The 17,662-nt window shown below is 38.2% G+C and overlaps 1 protein-coding gene across 6 annotated transcripts in view; it reads left to right on the top strand.

The window, feature by feature from the left end:
- LOC114655371 (cytoplasmic dynein 1 intermediate chain 2) overlaps window positions 1-17,662 on the top strand; it is a 171,047-nt gene that overhangs the window by 37,673 nt on the left and 115,712 nt on the right. For 2 of the 6 annotated variants that reach the window (XM_051930630.1, XM_051930629.1), the window contains exons 2-6: window positions 1,740-1,857; window positions 3,617-3,731; window positions 5,475-5,616; window positions 9,468-9,527; window positions 16,367-16,482. In XM_051930630.1, coding sequence (XP_051786590.1) covers window positions 1,750-1,857; window positions 3,617-3,731; window positions 5,475-5,616; window positions 9,468-9,527; window positions 16,367-16,482 — 541 coding nt within the window. In that variant the 5' untranslated portion in view covers window positions 1,740-1,749. The remainder of the gene's footprint in view (window positions 1-1,739; window positions 1,858-3,616; window positions 3,732-5,474; window positions 5,617-9,467; window positions 9,528-16,366; window positions 16,483-17,662) is intronic. The other 4 variants (XM_051930632.1, XM_051930631.1, XM_028806302.2 and 1 more) reach the window with 3 other exon arrangements.

Here is a 17,662-nt window from a genome sequence, read left to right as displayed (position 1 = left end):
TCTTGTATTTTATAAATATGTTTAGTCAAATTGATGCATTATTAATATGTTTCTGTTACCGGATTGCATGCAGCAAACTCTTTTCTGCTCAGCTGTGTGATTGAACCATGCAAAGGATCAGCATACTGGTACGTGTGCTTCTTGTCTTACATCCAGTGCTGCTGAAATCATAATAACGCCGGTGTTTTAACCTCCCTAAAACTATCATTATGTTAGGTTACTTGTTACTTTAATAAATAATCGGTCTACAAAATGTGTATTAATTTTATTGTCTCACCCTGCTGCGCTCGAGATTATGTTGCTGAGTTTAGTACTGTATGTTCAGCTCAAAAATACAAATTTAGCAATTTCTGAAATATTGAGACAGATTATTTCAGCCAGGAAAGGGATCGCTCTGATCATTTGCCTCTGGAAATGCATTTTGTGGACGCTTCTGCCTGTGGCTACTGAAGTTATGTGTGAAGCAAATACATGTGCAGGCTGACAGAGTGTGACAAACATGCATAGAGTACAAAATCTGTAACAGTACATGGCCACGTAATCACATTATTTGCTGAGAAATCTACCTCTGAAAATCAGGTTTCTCAGAGGACGATAACTCAGTCAGTCATTATCCGACCCGCTATAGGGTCACGGGGATCTGCTGGAGCCAATCCCAGCCAACATAGTGTGCAAGGCAGGAACAAATTCCTGGGCAGGGCTCCAGCCCACCGCAGGGCACACATACACACACACACACACCAAGCACAATTTAGGATCGCCAATGCACCTAACCTGCATGTCTTTGGACTGTGGGAGGAAACCCATGCAGACACAGGGAGAGCATGCAAACTCCATGCAGGGAGGATCCGGGAAGCGAACCCAAATCTCCTTACTGTGAGCCAGCAGTGCTACCACTGCGCCACCATGCCGCCCGGACAATAACTCGATTTCTGTAAACGGAATTAGGATTTACATGGAATTTTAGAACTCGGGTTTCTGGTAATAATCAGGTTATTGAAGCACATGTAAACGAGCTAAATAACTCTGTGGCGTTTGCACATTTCTGCATGTTTCTTCCACTAAGTAGTCCATTTTTTTTCCCTATAGACATGTTAAAGGTTAACTGCTGATTCTTAATTGGACCAGTGTGGATATGGGGGTATGCATGAGTGGGCCCTGTAATGAATGAACTGGCAGCCCTTTCAAGATTATTTCTGTCCTTGAGGCCAGGATAGACTCTGGATGTCCGTGACTGTAAATTGGATTAAGTGGGTTTGAGAATGAAATCTGTTATGTTGTATTACTTTAGTCGCTTTAACAGAAGGTATTATACTGCTATAGAATGTATTCATAAAGAAAAATACTCCATTTTGTTTCTGAAGAGAGTGTACAAGTTTGTTTTACAAACAGAAGAAAACCTTTTTTTTTTGTGCAGTTCCAACTCTGCCATGTGAAATAAATCATAATCTTTTATATGGTAAACTACAGTTAATGATCTAAAAACAAACATCTGTCAAGTTTAGTTAATCACCTAGTCGGTTGAAAATGTGAATACAATAAACCCTCACTAAACAGAGATTATACTGCATTCAGTTGAGTGGGCAGCAGAGGGCACTGGAAGTCTTTAATTGCTCCTGCAAGATATTTTTCATTGACTGTAATTTATTTAGTAAAAACAATTTCAAATATTTTGCATGATTTTAATTTCCTTGAAAGGATTGATTTAAAGCCAGTTTCTTTTTTTTTTTTTTTGGCAGGTCACTGATCATGTCGGACAAAAGCGAACTAAAGGCAGAATTAGAACGCAAGAAGCAGCGGCTTGCACAAATAAGGGAGGAGAAGAAAAGAAAAGAGGAAGAAAGAAAAAAGAAAGAAGTATGTTAAGAATGTGCTTCAGTTTGTTAGCATTTTAAAAAGCGTCATCCAATAAGAAAAAAACTATATAAAAAGTTTTGAAATACAATGCATTTCTCAATTGTAATGTTAATGGGCTTTTATTGTCTACTGAAACTTCTTTAGGTTAACCTAAATTGTTGGTTAAAATATTGTAAACAATACACTTAGGTCCATAAATTTCAAATTTTGAGCCCCTGAAATGAAGGGAAGGGATTGTGTTAAAAAAATGCTTTAGTTGCCTCACATTTTGATGCAATCGTTTTGTTCACCCCACTGAATTAAAGCTGAAAGTCTGCACTTCAACTGCATCGGAGTTGTTTCATTTCAAATTCATTGTGGTAATGTACAGAACCAAAATTAGAAAAAAGTTGTGTCTGTCCAAATATTTAAGGACCTAACTGTATATGGTTTTATTTCTGTTATTGTATTATAGCTTATAAGTTGTGGAAGAGATGTTGTGCATTTGCTTGGTGAAGATAAAAAACATAATTTGAACTGAATTAAAGAGTTGAAAATATCTCAGTTCAATACCTGTCACCCCAAAGATTTATTTTACAGATATTGTGATAGCAAGTATGAAAATATTTCATGCCTGAGCTTCGGCTAATTAGGATCCTTAGTTAGATCTACAAGGTGGGACATAGCAGAGGTGTACGGAGACGGTCCTGGGGGGCCGTAATGGCTGCAGATTTTGTTCCAACACAATTTTTTAATGAAAAGTCCATTTTTCCTGCTCAAGTACTGTTAATATGCTTCATTTTAGTTGTCTCTCTTGTTAAGATTCTCCATCCATAAATGTTTGTTTGAGTCTTAACCAGCTGTATTCCATGTTTATAATTGCTGCTTATTCGAAATCAGACACACATGATGAAGGAACCATAACTTTGTCTCCATTTTAACCTGAGTGTATTCATCATGAACTATCTAGTTTAATCAATATTTGGAAGGAAACTGGGGAGAAAAAGGTGAAAGTATGAGAATTATGAATCTGCTTCAGAGTAAAAATCATTTGGGTGATGTTCTTGGAGAGTGCAAAATCTATGACGTATGAATGACCTGACTTGACAAAATGAGAAAGATCTCGTATTGTCAAGGTTTGGTTTCTTATTCAACCACTGGGTTGGAGCAAAAACTTGCAACCACTACGACCCTTCACGATCGACTTTGCAGACCAGTCATCTATAACATTAATTTCCCACTTCATTGTTAGATAAATTGCATATTGAATATCCATCCATTTTCCAACCCGCTGAATCCAAACACAGGGCCAAGGGGGTCTGTTGGAGCCAATCCCAGCCAACACGGGGCACAAGGCAGGAACCAATCTCGGGCAGGGTGCCAACTCACCGCAGGACACCCACACACCAAGCACACACTAGGGCCAATTTAGAATCGCCAATGCACCTAACCTGCGTGTCTTTGGACTGTCGGAGGAAAGCCACGCAGACACAGGGAGAACATGCAGACTCCACGCAGGGAGGACCCGGGAAGCAAACCCAGGTCTCCTAACTGCGAGACAGCAGTGCTACCCACTGCGCCACCGTGCCGCCCCATATTGAATATAACATTTATAACTATTACTTTTTTATTATTAATTCTGTTAATAAACACATACAAGGCAGATGCTTAATGCAATTTTCAAAACACTCAATTTACCCTTTTAAAATTCTGTGTATATATAGAACATTTTTTAACTATTTGGAGGATTTTTTTCCTGCAACTCTCCTTGCTGCTAAAGGCTGACCAAAAGAAAGAAGCCCCTCCACTTCAAGATGATTCCGACTTGGAGAAGAAGCGGCGTGAGGCGGAGGCACTGCTACAGAGTATGGGCATCACACCTGATGCACCCGTTGGTATGTCTAACACATTGTGCTTTTTAAAATATTTGTTGATTCATTAAATATTTGAATAAACTGTGATTAAAAATGGTCTACTTTAGCATTTAATAACAAGGTTAATATTTTTGGAATTTATTTTACATGACCTGTCATCAAAGATGAATTGTTTCTTCTCAGTTGCATGTGCTTGTACTTGAAAAGGGTTTTATACTTTGATATTCTGTTAGTTGTGTATGATACATATATAAAGTTTGTTTGAGAGATAAAGAAACTGTTAAGGATTAAATCTCCCAACTTGTAAGCAGCTGTAAGTTTATAAGCAGCTAGCTGGCAGAGGCTCTGACTTACTCTGGGCATTGGCCATCAAAGCCCTATAGATGGCAGCAGAGCTGCATTTATAAACAGTCCTCTTGTTACCGTCTCTAAATTACGTGAAGCGGTTTGTGTAAAACATGTTTTACAAGTTAACATTGATACATTTTATATTTTAAATTCATGCTATGAACTTGGAGATAGGTTGAGAGTTCCTGGCATCTGCAAAGCAGTGTTATTGTTCTGAATATAACTATTTTTATTCCTCGTATTTGTTAATTTCTAAGGTGATATTTTTATTAATACTGTGTACATTTTATGGGCCATCGACAGCTTTTAAAAATGTTAATCACTGATTTAAAAATTAAAAAAAAAAATCTTGTCATTTTCATGGTGACTTTTTGTCTAAGGCATGAAATTAAAAATTTGTGTTTTTTGCATGCTATATTTTTTTTAAGGCATGAATGAATATGTAATATAATTTTTTGTGTTTTGTTCATCTTTAATGCTGGCTTGAAGATCCCTTTCATATATTGTTAATCTTCATGAGAGTCACTTACAGTACTAAAACTTGTCCTTATTAAAGAAAACCTTTTACCGTCTTGTTACTTTGTTCAAGATGTATTTCAGTGGCATAGTAGTGAGAAGTCAAGCAAAGTGACTCCTTTTATTGGCTAACTAAAAAGATGACAATATGTAAGCTTTCGAGACATCTTGCTTGAAGAAGGGGCCTGAGTTGCCTCAAAAGCTTGCATATTGTCATCTTTACAGTTAGCCAGTAAAAGGTTTCATTTTGCTTGACTTCTCACTACATCCGTACAACACCCTAGTACTAGTGACATAGTAGTAATTTATTGTCTCAGCTGATTGAGTAAATATCTCATTTTTTTTCTCCTGTTCACAAGTGTTTACAGATTTTAATTTCAAAACATGTATTAAATATAATTAGGTGTAGATAATTTTGTTCAGTTTTGTTTCAGTATTGATGTTTAAGCAATAACATGGAGAACGCAACTAAAAGAAGATAAGTTAACCACGTCTCTTTAAAGAGTTGTGAATGCTAGTACAGTATATTATTTCAGTGTATTAATTTATTTTTTTAATTAGTAAGATTTTAATTAGTAAGCCTCAGAAATTCAGCATCAACATTCAACTTTTTGACACCATTTGCAAAGCCTGTTTAGTGCCAGCATTAAAGTGTATACGTGTTAAAAGCACACACTTGACATCTATTGTTTTGTCAAGCTGTCTAAATGTTCAAGTGTCTTAACAGTGCATATGCATGCAAAAACAAGCATGGAAGTTAACCATTTTCTTTTCCCTTCTCTTTTTTGCTATTCATTTTCATCCATGAATTTTTTTTTCATTTGTTTTGTTTTGTACTTTTTTCTTTATTTTATAATTTTATTCCATCATGTTAAATTAATTTTGTAACACCCTGTGCAGCACCGCCACTCCGAGTAGTAACAGCGGATACCTGTCTGTTTCACTATTTAGTCCCTCCACCCATGTCTCCATCTTCCAAGTCTGTGAGCACGCCAAGTGAGACAGGGAGCCAAGATTCTGGTGATGGCGCCATTGGAGCTAGGTATAATCATTTTGGTTTAATATTTTAATGACATAATGTTTTCATTTTACGGCTACAGTTTAGTGAAGTGCTTCATTGGTAAAGCAGCACTTAAATGACTGGTAGTTACAGTGTGGGTGTGTGTGTGGGGGGGCTGGCTGGCTGGGTGATCGTGTGTGAAATGAGTAGCAGAGAAAGAAAGTTATTTAAGAAAAAAGAGCTTCAGTTTTCAAGGCACGTGTTTAGTTCATGGAGTACGTCATTTCCCATTATTAATACTTTACTATCTATTATATACTGATGTTTAAAGGAAAGTAAGAATTTTTGCAAATGATGCAATCTCTAAATAGTACTGTATTTGTTCATTTTTACATTTCTCACAATTACTTGCACATTTCTAGTAGCTTGCTACATCCAGTTGTTTTGAAACATTAAATTTACCTTTATAAATGTAATTCTATTGCATTTTGATGGGTAGTTATTTTCGTGTATTAATTCTTAAAAATGTTACATTTACCTCCTGGTGTCATGTAGATTTTAGTATGTAGCTTTTCTTAATAACATTTTTATGTATTAAACTTTATATAGTAAATGATTAAAGCATTACACTAGGTTGTGATGTCTCCTTTGTGAAAATAAATATTTTACAGGGCTCAGTTTTGTTAATTTGTTTTAATGGTTAATTTAAATTGTAATGCACATTTTTGTTTCAAATGGTTATCTGTGCTTTTAAAGTGTATATTTAAGTAGAGGAGTATAATGGATTAAAATAAAACCAAAACTGAGTTGCTCAAGGCAGTGCTTAACCTATAATTATAACTTTTGGCCCCCCTCACGTAACTCTAGCCCATTCTCTGTCCCAATGGAATGGCTGAGCTCTTCCTTACTAAGCAAGTACATGTTGGCTCATTTCCTCTACCAATATGTCAATTTCCTGCACACATGGATGCACGTTTAGCGCCCTAGGCTATAATACAACTCACTTATGATTCTGCTAATCACCCAACATAGCTTTCATATTTTGCTGTTATCCCGTTTTAGTCAAACTGCACTTGTGTGATTTTTTTTTTTTTTAATGTGTATTCTTTTTCAATTACACTTTAAGTCATTGTGCATCATACAGTCATTGCAAAAAGAAACTGCACACTTCAGTTCTGCCTTTTTATTAAGCAAGGTCTAAATCCTAATTGTGTTGTCATCTCTAATTTTCATAAACGGAGAGCTTTTAGTCTCTGGTGACAAAACATAACAGATTTCAATATGTTTTTTTTCCTATAAATTAGGCAAGCATTCAGAAACCATGCTGGGAAAAAATAAGTGCACCCTTCCAACTTTTTCAGTCTTTAACAGGATATTAACACCTCATATCAACTGTTACTAATCAAATGCACAAGATTAGTTAATGTGACTAGCTCAATAAAAGCAAAACTTTTGGCAGTTCAGTGTTCTGGAGCACTCAGAGTTGTGTTCCCATCATGCCAAGAACAAAGGACATCAGCCTTCTCCTCAGAGAAGCAATTGTTGTTGCTCATCAATTAGGGAAGGGTTCTAAGGCCATTTCAAAGTCAAGTCAAGTTGGGGAGCATGCACTGGTACAGTGAGTTGCCGCACCCACTACATGACAAAACAACTCGGGATCCTGGTTGGCAACCCCCCAGGCAGACACGCAGTCCAGTCCCACCCTCAGGAAATGACCCTCTACCTGCCACAGCCAGGTGTTACGTGGGCGACCCCTTGGCCTGGTCCAGCTACTCGGGTCCCCATCAGTGAGGATCTTACGAGCCGGATCAACCTTGGGGAAATGTGCCACATGACCGTAGTGCCGTAACTGGCGCTCCCTCACAATGCAGGTAATGTGCCTCATTCGGGACTCCATGAGCAACACAAAGTCAATCCAACGGTACCCAAGGATTTTCTGGAGAGACACAGCACTGAAGGAGTGCAGTCTTTGTCTCAGGTCACTGGATAGCGTCCATGTCTCGCAACCATATAGCAAGAGAGGAAGCACCAGGACTCTAAAGACTTGGACCTTCGTCCTTTTGCAGAGATATTGTGAGTGCCACACACCTCTTTCCAGTGACCTCATGACCCCCCCATGCTGTCCCAATCCATCTACTGACTTCATAGGAGGAAGAGTCACCAGAGACATGAATGTCACTGCCAAGGTAAGTAAACCTCTCGACAAGGTTGACACTCTCACCACAAACAGACACACTGCTGATGGCTGTGCCCAAGAAGTCATTAAAGCCCTGGATCTTGGTTTTTATCCAGGACACTCACAAACCCAGACACTGAGACACCTCGCTCATTCTCTCGAGCTCCCCAATCAGAGCCTCCATTGACTCCGTGAATGGAAATTGACCTGTCTGCAGTGAGAAGGACTTTTTCCAAATGGAGAGCTTTCAAGAAAGTTCATAATCTTCCCAGGAGTGCACATCCTATCAAATTCAATCCAAGGACTGACAGTTTATCGTTTAGAGAAATCGAGAAAAAATTGAGAACTACATCACGTGACCTTCAAACCTTGATGACCATGTTTAGTGTTCACATTCATGACAGTAAAATTAGAAAAACACTGAACAAGTATGTCTTTCATGGAAGGGTGGCAAGGCCAGAGCCCCTTCTCTCCAAAAAGTATACGGCAACACAGCTTAGGTTTGCAAAATTGAATCTGAACAAACCACAACAATTCTGGAACAACATTTGGATTGATGAGACCAAGGTGGAGATATTTGGTCATCATGCACTGTGCCATGCTTGGCCAAAACCAAACACCTCTTATCAACTGTTAAACATGGTGGTGGTGGGATAATGATTTGGGTTTCTTTTGAGGCCACAGGACCTGGGAAACTCCACTTTATACCAAAATAGTCTTGACATAAATGTGAGGCCGTCTATCTGGCTGCATACGCCCAGATGAAACTGTATCATGCAGCAGGACAGCGTTCCCAAATGTCTAAGTGTCTACAAAAAAAAGAAAATCGTGGTGTTGGAAGTCAAAGTCCAGACCACAATCCCATTGAGATGCTGAGGCTTGATCTTAAGTGAGCTGAGGACAAAAGAATGTCCTCAAACTTGAATGAACTGAAGCAATGTTGTAAAGAGCAGTGGTCTGAAATTTCTCCAAAATGTTGTGATAAACTGATAAAATTATACAGAAAATGTTCACTTCAAGTTACTTCTGCTAAAGGTTACAGGGTGTACATATTTTTTTGCACATGGTTTTTGAATGTTTGCATACTCTGAAAAAAATAAGAGAGTGTTAAAATTTGTTATTTCGTTTTTGTCACCTGAAGTTAGATGTCTCTGGCTAAAAGATATGGATTGAAAAAATAATTGTTATTTAGAAAATGATTAACAAAAATCACAGAATAAAAGGACAGTGTATTTTCTTTTTCCTATGGCTGTATGAGTTCCAGCATTACTTTTAAACTTGGAATAAAACAGCTTTATTATGTTTTGTTTTTACAGATTTTTTTTCCATTTTAATTGTATAATATATGCTTTCAACCCAGTTTTCATAAGTCAATAATATCCCAAGAAAAGGTTTTAAATATGTCATATTCAATAATTCTAATTCAGGACAGTTCATCACATATAGTGGCAAGTGATTATATCTGCTAGAAACCCTGTTTACGTTTTGTAACCATGTGAAATAGTTACTTGTCAGAAGACGAGCAATATTAACTACTGAAAGGTTTGTATAAAGTGTTCATGTGAAGGATCTCCTCTTAAAATATCATACATACTATGTAAGTGGTGTTATAGTTAAGATTTTAAGGTCCTTTTTTTTTTTTTTAACCTGTCTTTCTTTACTAATCATTTGGCCTCTTTTACTACTGCTGCCGCCTGGTTGCTCTGCAACCAATCAGGACTCTGCATTGGGATGCTGATCCATCAGTTCTTCAGCTTCATTCTGATTCTGACTTGGGGTACTGAAATTCTTTGCATCCTATGCTTTATACTGTTTTAGCTTGATATAATTGTGCTGTAAATTTTCTAACCTTTCTGTACTTGTATTCGTTAAGAAACAAACGTTTATGCATTTTTTTCATTGGTAATTATATTTTTGAGCAATTGTCTTTACATTTCTGTACCTCTCTTGCTGCCTGTGTAAAGAGGGATTTAGAAAGTAGCAGATTAAATGACAGGTGTAAGATGCAAAGGAAAAAGATTTGAATATTTAAAAAAAATTATTAAGAGAAGTAAAGAAACAATTTTGAAATGCACTAAAATTAAGATCAAAAAGATGTTCTAATCTTGCTTGGATAAAACGTTTATTGCAGACCAAAAATGGAAACTCATAAAACAAACAAAATGTATAATAAGCAAAGAAGAGATATTTTATTAGTACAACCCCAATTCCAATGAAGTTGGGACGTTGTGTAAAACGTACATAAAAACAGAATACAATGATTTGCAAATCCTTTTCAGCCTATACTCAATTGAATACACTACGAAGACAAGATATCGAATGTTCAAACTGATCAACTTTATTGTTGTTTTGCAAATCTTCACTCATTTTCAATTTGATGCCTGCAACACGTTCCAAAAAAGCTGGGACAAAGTTGAGGAATGTTCAAAAAACACCTGTTTTGAACATTCCACAGGTGAACAGGTTAATTGGAAACAGGTGTTTGTCATGATTGGGTATAAAAGGAGCATCCCCAAAAGGCTCAGTCGTTTACAAGCAAGGATGGGTCGAGGTTCACCACTTTGTGAACAACTGCGTGGGCAAATAGTCCAGCAGTTTAAGAACAATGTTTCTCAACGTACAATTGCAAGGAATCTAGGAATTTCATCATCTGCTGTCCATAATATCATCAAAAGATTCAGAGAATCTGGAGAAATCTCTGCACGTAAGCGGCAAGGCCGAATACCAACACTGGATGCCCGTGACCTTCGATCCCTCAGGCGGCACTGCATTAAAAATTAAAAATCATTCTGTAAAGGATATTACCACGTGGGCTCAGGAATACTTCAGAAAACCACTGTCGGTTAACACAGTTCGTCGCTACATCTACAAGTGCAAGTTAAAACTCTACCATGCAAAGCGAAAGCCGTATATCAACAACACCCAGAAACGCCGCCGGCTTCTCTGGGCCCAAGCTCATCTGAGATGGACTGACACAAAGTGGAAAAGTGTGCTGTGGTCTGACGAGTCCACATTTCAAATTGTTTTTGGAAATCATGGACGTCGTGTCCTCTGGGTCAAAGAGGAAAAGGACCATCCGGATTGTTATCAGTGCAAAGTTCAAAAGTCAGCATCTGTGATGGTATGGGGGTGTGTTAGTGCCCATGGCATGGGTAACTTGCACATCTGTGAAGGCACCATTAATGCTGAAAGGTACATACAGGTTTTGGAGCAACATATTCTGCCATCCAAGCGACGTCTTTTTCAGGGACGTCCCTGCTTATTTCAGCAGGACAATGCAAAGCCACATTCTGCATGTGTTACAACAGCGTGGCTTTGTAGTAAAAGAGTGCGGGTACTAGACTGGCCTGCCTGCAGTCCAGACCTGTCTCCCATTGAAAATGTGTGGCGCATTATGAAGCGTAAAATACAGCAACGGAGACCCCGGACTGTTGAGCAACTGAAGTTGTACATCAAGCAAGAATGGGAAAGAATTCCACCTACACAGCTTCAACAATTAGTGTCCTCAGTTCCCAAACGCTTATTGAGTGTTGTTAAAAGGAAAGGTGATATAACGCAGTGGTAAACATGTCCCTGTCCCAGCTTTTTTGGAACGTGTTGCAGGCATCAAATTCAAAATGAGTGAAGATTTGCAAAACAACAATAAAGTTTATCAGTTTGAACATTTGATATCTTGTGTTTGTAGTGTATTCAATTGAATATAGGCTGAAAAGGATTTGCAAATCATTGTATTCTGTATTTATTTACGTTTTAAACAATGTTCCAACTTCATTGGAATTGGGGTTGTACAATAGATTATAAAATGTAATGAAATAAATGTTTTATCTTTAGCTATTTCTTAATTAGATTTGGAATATGAAATAATACCCACAGTGCCTGTGCTCATTCCTATAGTCCTGTAATCTCAATAGTGATTAGTAATTAGTCAGCCTCCTTATTTATGTATTTCACAGTGGTCAAGTCTTCATTAAAATATCTATCCATCCACAAAAAGAAACTGGGAAATGAGGGAAAATTAATAAGTTTTGAGCCTGAACCTGAAAGAGATATTCTTTAGTGCTGATTTTGTGAGTGACCAAATATAAAACCATGCAAGTTTTTAAAATCGTGGTTTATAGTGAATGTTTCATTTAAGAACCAAATCATCATGGATGTCAAAAACTGCAAATTCAACTACCATCTTATTTCTGATTTTCTAATGCTAGAGACCCATACTGTACACCTTTAGGGATTCATTCTCACTTGGTGGCTTTGTACCACGACCAGTCCCCTTCATATGCCACGGTCAAAAGATGTGTTGCAGATTTCACTCATCTCACAAAGATGATCCAAGGTCTGGACAACCTCCAGCTTCAACAACAGAATACGATGTTAGCACTGTGAAGTAGTTTAATGGAGAGTTGAAGAGTAATGATGTGTGAGATAGCAGACAGCAAAGGGATTAGTTATGACTTCGTTGATTCCACTGCTTGTAAATATTTAAGCATAACCGAGGTATGTACCCAGAATGTTGACTTCTAAAGTAAATCTTCACCTTGTCCCATGTACGGAAGAGAGTTTTGAATTAATGAAGAGGGAAATGAGGTTTTAACAGTTAAAGGAACTGTGATTCATCACTCTCACTCAGAGTTGCTTCTAAAATCTAAAAATTGAAAGCATGATGAATCTCAAAGTCAAATAAATTCATGGGGCACGCCAGCACTAGAAAGGTCGTGCACAATTGTCTGTGATGTTGAGTATGTACTCCATATTAATTGCATGCCTCAAAAAGTCCAACATAGCCAGTCAATTTAAGGCTGATTTGCTTTAGTGTTTATGACAGTCAATCAGGAAAAAGCAGTGAGGAAAGCCCTCAATCATTCTTCTTCTGCTTTATGAGAAAGACTCTACTTTAGTGGACATGTTACAAAGACTACTTTGTGTAGCTATGGATTCAAAGAGATGTTAGATGGCCCAATTCTCCACCCCTTGGCTCTGTGTAACTGCCACCTGTTCCTGAACATTTTTAATCACCTCCCCACTCTTAGAATCTTTGCATGGTCCTTGGTAAACATACTCATCTGCTAAAGAATGGGTGCTTCAGCCATGATGAGTTTTGCCCCCCTGTGCATGAGGGACTGAGTCTGGAGTCTTTAGTTACCTGTCAATAGTTCTGATTTATTATGAGTTATAAACCCAAACCTTTGTTTAGCGAATACTTTCCTTATTTGATAACAAAGTACTGCCACAGGTAGCCAGTTGAGAACATTTTAACCCAGTGTTGACCCCAGCTGAAGGTGCCTGTTGTGTGGTGTTACCTATCATCTATGCGGGAGGAGCAAAAGCTTTAGATTCGTCCATCACTTGTTTTCGACTGATCTCATCATTTTAGGGTCACCTGATACTAAAAACATTGAAATCTCGATGTCTGGGTCTATGTCTGAGTGTCACAGTTTCTTGAGGACTGTCTAGAGCTAAAATGGTTGGATGGAAAAATACCAAACTCAAAACTTAAGCCTATTATAAGATGACGATGTGCTTTTGAGCCAAAGCATGCAACAGAAAGAGGCACTCTAGGGGAACACTCCTATACCGTAATTCTGCAATTAATTATGAGTTCCATCCATCCATTATCCACTGCTTATCCGAGGTTGGGTCGCGGGGGCAGCAGCCTAAGCAGGGAAACCCAGACCTCCCCCTTCCTGGCCACCTCCTCCAGCTCCTCTGGGAGGACCCCGAGGCGTTCCAAGGCCAGCCGGGAGATATAATCTCTCCAGTGTGTCCTGGGTCTGCCCCGTGGCCTTCTCCTAGTGGGGCATGCCCGGAACACCCCCCCAGGGAGGCGTCAAGGGGGCATCCTAACCAGATGCCCGAACCACCTCAACTGACTCCTCTCAATGCGGATGAGCAGCGACTCTACTCCGAGTCTCTCCTGGATAACTGAACTCCTCACCCTATCTCTAAGGGAAAGTCCAGCCACTCTGTGGAGAAAACTCATTTCGGCCGCTTGTATCCGCGATCTTGCTCTTTCGGTCACTACCCAAAGGTCGTGGCCATAGGTGAGGGTAGGAACGTAGATTGACTGGTAAATCGACAGCCTCACTTTTGGCTCAGCTCTCTCTTCACCACGACGGACCGTTGCAGAGCCCGCATTACTGCGGATGCTGCACCGATCTGTCTGTCAACCTCCCGCTCCATTCTTCCCTCACTCGTGAACAAGACCCCGAGATACTTGAACACCTCCACTTGAGGCAGTAATGTGTTCCCAACCCGGAGAGAGCATTCCACCATTTTCCGGCTGAGAACCATGGCCTCAGATTTAGAGGTGCTGACTCTCATCCCCGCCGCTTCACACTCGGCTGCGAAACGCTCCAATGAGAGCTGGAGGTCACTGTCCGATGAAGCCAAAAGAACCACGTCATCTGCAAATAGCAGAGATGAGATTCTGAGGTCACCGAACAAGACCCCCTCCGCTCCTTGGCTGCGCCTAGAAATTCTGTCCATATAACTTATGAACAGAATCGGTGACAAAGGACGGCCCTAGCGGAGTCCAACCTCAACAAGAAACGAGTCCGACTTATTACCGGCAATGCGGACCAAGCTCCTGCTCCTCCTGTACAGGGACTGGATGGCTCGTAACAACGAGCCTTGTACCCCCGTACTCTTGGAGCACACCCCACAGGATGCTTCGAGGGACACGGTTGAATGCCTTCTCCAAATCCACAAAACACTTGTGGACTGGTTGGGCAAACTCCCACGCCCCCTCCAGGATCTTGGCCAGGGTGTAAAGCTGGTCCAATGTTCCACGTCCGGGATGGAATCCGCATTCTTCCTCTTGAATCCGAGATTCGACCATTGACCGAACTCTCTTCTCCAGCACCCCTGAATAGACCTTACCGGGGAGGCTGAGGAGTGTGATCCCCCTATAGTTAATTATGAGTTCTTCTCATCAATTGCTATCATAAAGACCTATTTTATGATCAGAAAGATCAGCACCTGAGCGGTAAACAACTACCGAATTGTTATAGAATAGTTTGGGCAACTTGGTTCCTAGGGCGCAAAGCCTACTGACGCTCACGTTCAATTTATTGATTTATTTATTTATTTTATTTATTATCACCGTCTGTCCAAAAACTTAGATTTTTTTGGTGACTTTCTAAATTGGAATGTGTTTAGGTGTGTGCTTGTGTGAGTACAATCCTATCCTTAGCTAGTAAGCTTCATAAAGTCTGTTCAGAAAATAAGCAGGATTTGCTTAATGAAAATAAATGAGTCATCTTACTTCACCTGTTTTTCATTTGACTTTCAAATAGCTTATTATTTTTTTTTTCATGTGCTAGAGTGGCTCCTATCCACTGTGGGTGTCTGCCTTGCTTCCAGAGTTGTTGGATTGGCTGCAACTTCCACAAACCTGAAGTGGGCTTATCCTATTTGAACTGGGCAGGACCCAGCCTTGGATGGGATGACAACCCTGCACACATCTAGCTACACCTCATTACAAAATAACATTTATTTAGTTAGTGTTTCAAAACTTCTACATTGGCCAGATATTAGTGTGGCTCAGCTCATTTTGTTTTGAAGGGCAAGAGAAATCTCTGCAATCAAACACCTTTCAGGGTTGTTGACAGAAGCACATAATCTCAGAGATGTGCAATTAGTGGGGCTACTGAAACACATTACTTATGGCTGAAAATGAATCAGCAATCACTAAATTAGTATTATTCATTGGGTTTTTGAAACCTTAGTAATGTTTATTAGGTGAAAAATGTGACTGAACCACATATGACATCTACTTGAATGGTATGGGAATGATATTTGAATTAATATGGTTTGTCCTATAAATATTACTCTTCATTAGTTTTATTAAGCAGCTGATGTTTCTTCCATATTCTGATGTGACAGAAAATGTCACAAGCCAGACAAGTTGATTTTCTAACAATCCCGGTTTGGAAAGTGTATTGTTACAAAAGAGTTTGTGCAAATTGAACCAGAATTTGTGTAAATTAACCAGAATTATCTTGTTATACAGTAATTCATGTGGTAAAGATATAATAATGTTGGAAGATTTGCTTTTAATGTTGCTTTTAAGCACTTGTTTTCTCAGTTACTGAAGAGAAAGTGTCAGGGAATAAATTTAGCATGTGCACATGTTAAAATAAATTAGATAGTCCTCAACGATTTCCTTCTTTATACACACAATTTATTATTTCAACAAGGGAAATCCCCTTCTCTGTAACACCTGAAATTCAAACCCTGCTTTCCCAGAATAGAATACCTAAAGAAGTTATATTAATTTTAGTGTAATATCATATCATCTATATTATATAAAATAATTTATAAACCATCTAGCATTGTACTTCTTTAAAGTATTTACCAAAACGTAATGTTTTGTTTTTATGTTTTTTTTCATGATCACTGGTTTTTATTTTGTAATTACATTTATGCATTGCTGTGTCTTGAAAAATTGTGATGAATTTAAAAATAAAAATTTTAAAAAAGCACTAAGTATAATGTATATTTAAATATATCTCTACTAGTTGACCTTTAATGGTAAATGTTTTGTATATTTTGTATAAATTTATATTGGAGTCACATCTATTTTGTACTAAATGTATAAGTCTCTTTCATTTTGTTTAGACGGGGCCCAATTAAGCTGGGAATGGCCAAGATTACACATGTAGATTTCCCCCCTCGTGAAGTTGTGTCATATTCTAAGGAAACCCAGACTCCTGTGATGGCACAGCCAAAAGAAGGTAAGAACTTTTATTTTCCAGAACCTAACAGAATGAGCAAAGTTTTGAATTAAAAAAAAAAAAAAATTGTATTTGATAGGAGAAACTAGGAGGGTTTCCTCTTTGAAGGTAGCGCCTATGCTACTTAGGTTCACTTTGTTATCTAAAGACTTGTCACTGATTAAATGAAAACAGAAAAACAAAACACAAATTACATTTAAGATGTGTAAAATATTAAGCTGGAATCTGTTTTTTATTTTTTACTTTAGGTTTACAAATTCAAATCCTCCCGAATTTGTGTCTTTTTATTGGTGGGTTTAACGTGTACATGTGTATCAAATCAGTATTTAAGATGGAAAAGGATAATAGCATATTCTTTGCAAAAAAGGTTTTGTTGAATTTTGCCAAGCGACACTACTGAGAACCAATAAATATATGGAATAGTTTGGTAAATAATAATGCTTTGGCGACCGTCAAATCTCAACATTATGATATTTTTAGAAGTTAGGTTAACAGAGATTGCCAAGCTTAGTTGGTTGATTGGCTTATTTTTGTCAGATTGTTCTTGTATGAGCGCTTTTGCAGGACACTTTTATAGTAATACCCAGCTTGCAATGCAACATCTAAATTTTGAAATGCATAAAATCATCCACAGAAAGATCATGTGCTTCATAAAACATTTATTTGAAATTTATTTGTTTAACTAGATAGAAACATGCCACTAAAAATTGTTAGATTTCTTTGTTGTATAAAATATGCATTTGCATTTTTTAGCCAGCCCACTTTGCAATGATTCTCTTGGTGAAGCAAGTAATGAATGCATTCTTGATTTGATACTTTTCTCACTTTGACTTCTCACTTAATTTATTCAGAATTGAACAATATAGTGGGATTTCACTTATCCACTATCTTTTTATCTCACTGTTAGTTATGTAGATTAGACACTCTTAATTCAAGCCGCTCATTAATTGGTAGAAAAAAAGTCTATAACACTGCACCTGGTGATTATGGATGCTTCTCAGAATAAACACAGTGGACTAAATAAATTATTTAAATATGTTGTAAAAATTGTACCACATTTATTAGAGCACTAATCGCATGTATTAGTTGCAGTGTCATTCTTATGTAGCTGTCAAGTTGAATGTGCTTGTATGCAGTTTCAGCCAGGAAACTGAGTGTGGATTGTTTAGTATTGCTTGCT

This window comes from Erpetoichthys calabaricus, chromosome 8 (genome assembly GCF_900747795.2).
Source record: "Erpetoichthys calabaricus chromosome 8, fErpCal1.3, whole genome shotgun sequence".
NCBI lineage: Eukaryota > Metazoa > Chordata > Cladistia > Polypteriformes > Polypteridae > Erpetoichthys > Erpetoichthys calabaricus.
This window is presented reverse-complemented; position numbering and strand designations above follow the sequence as displayed.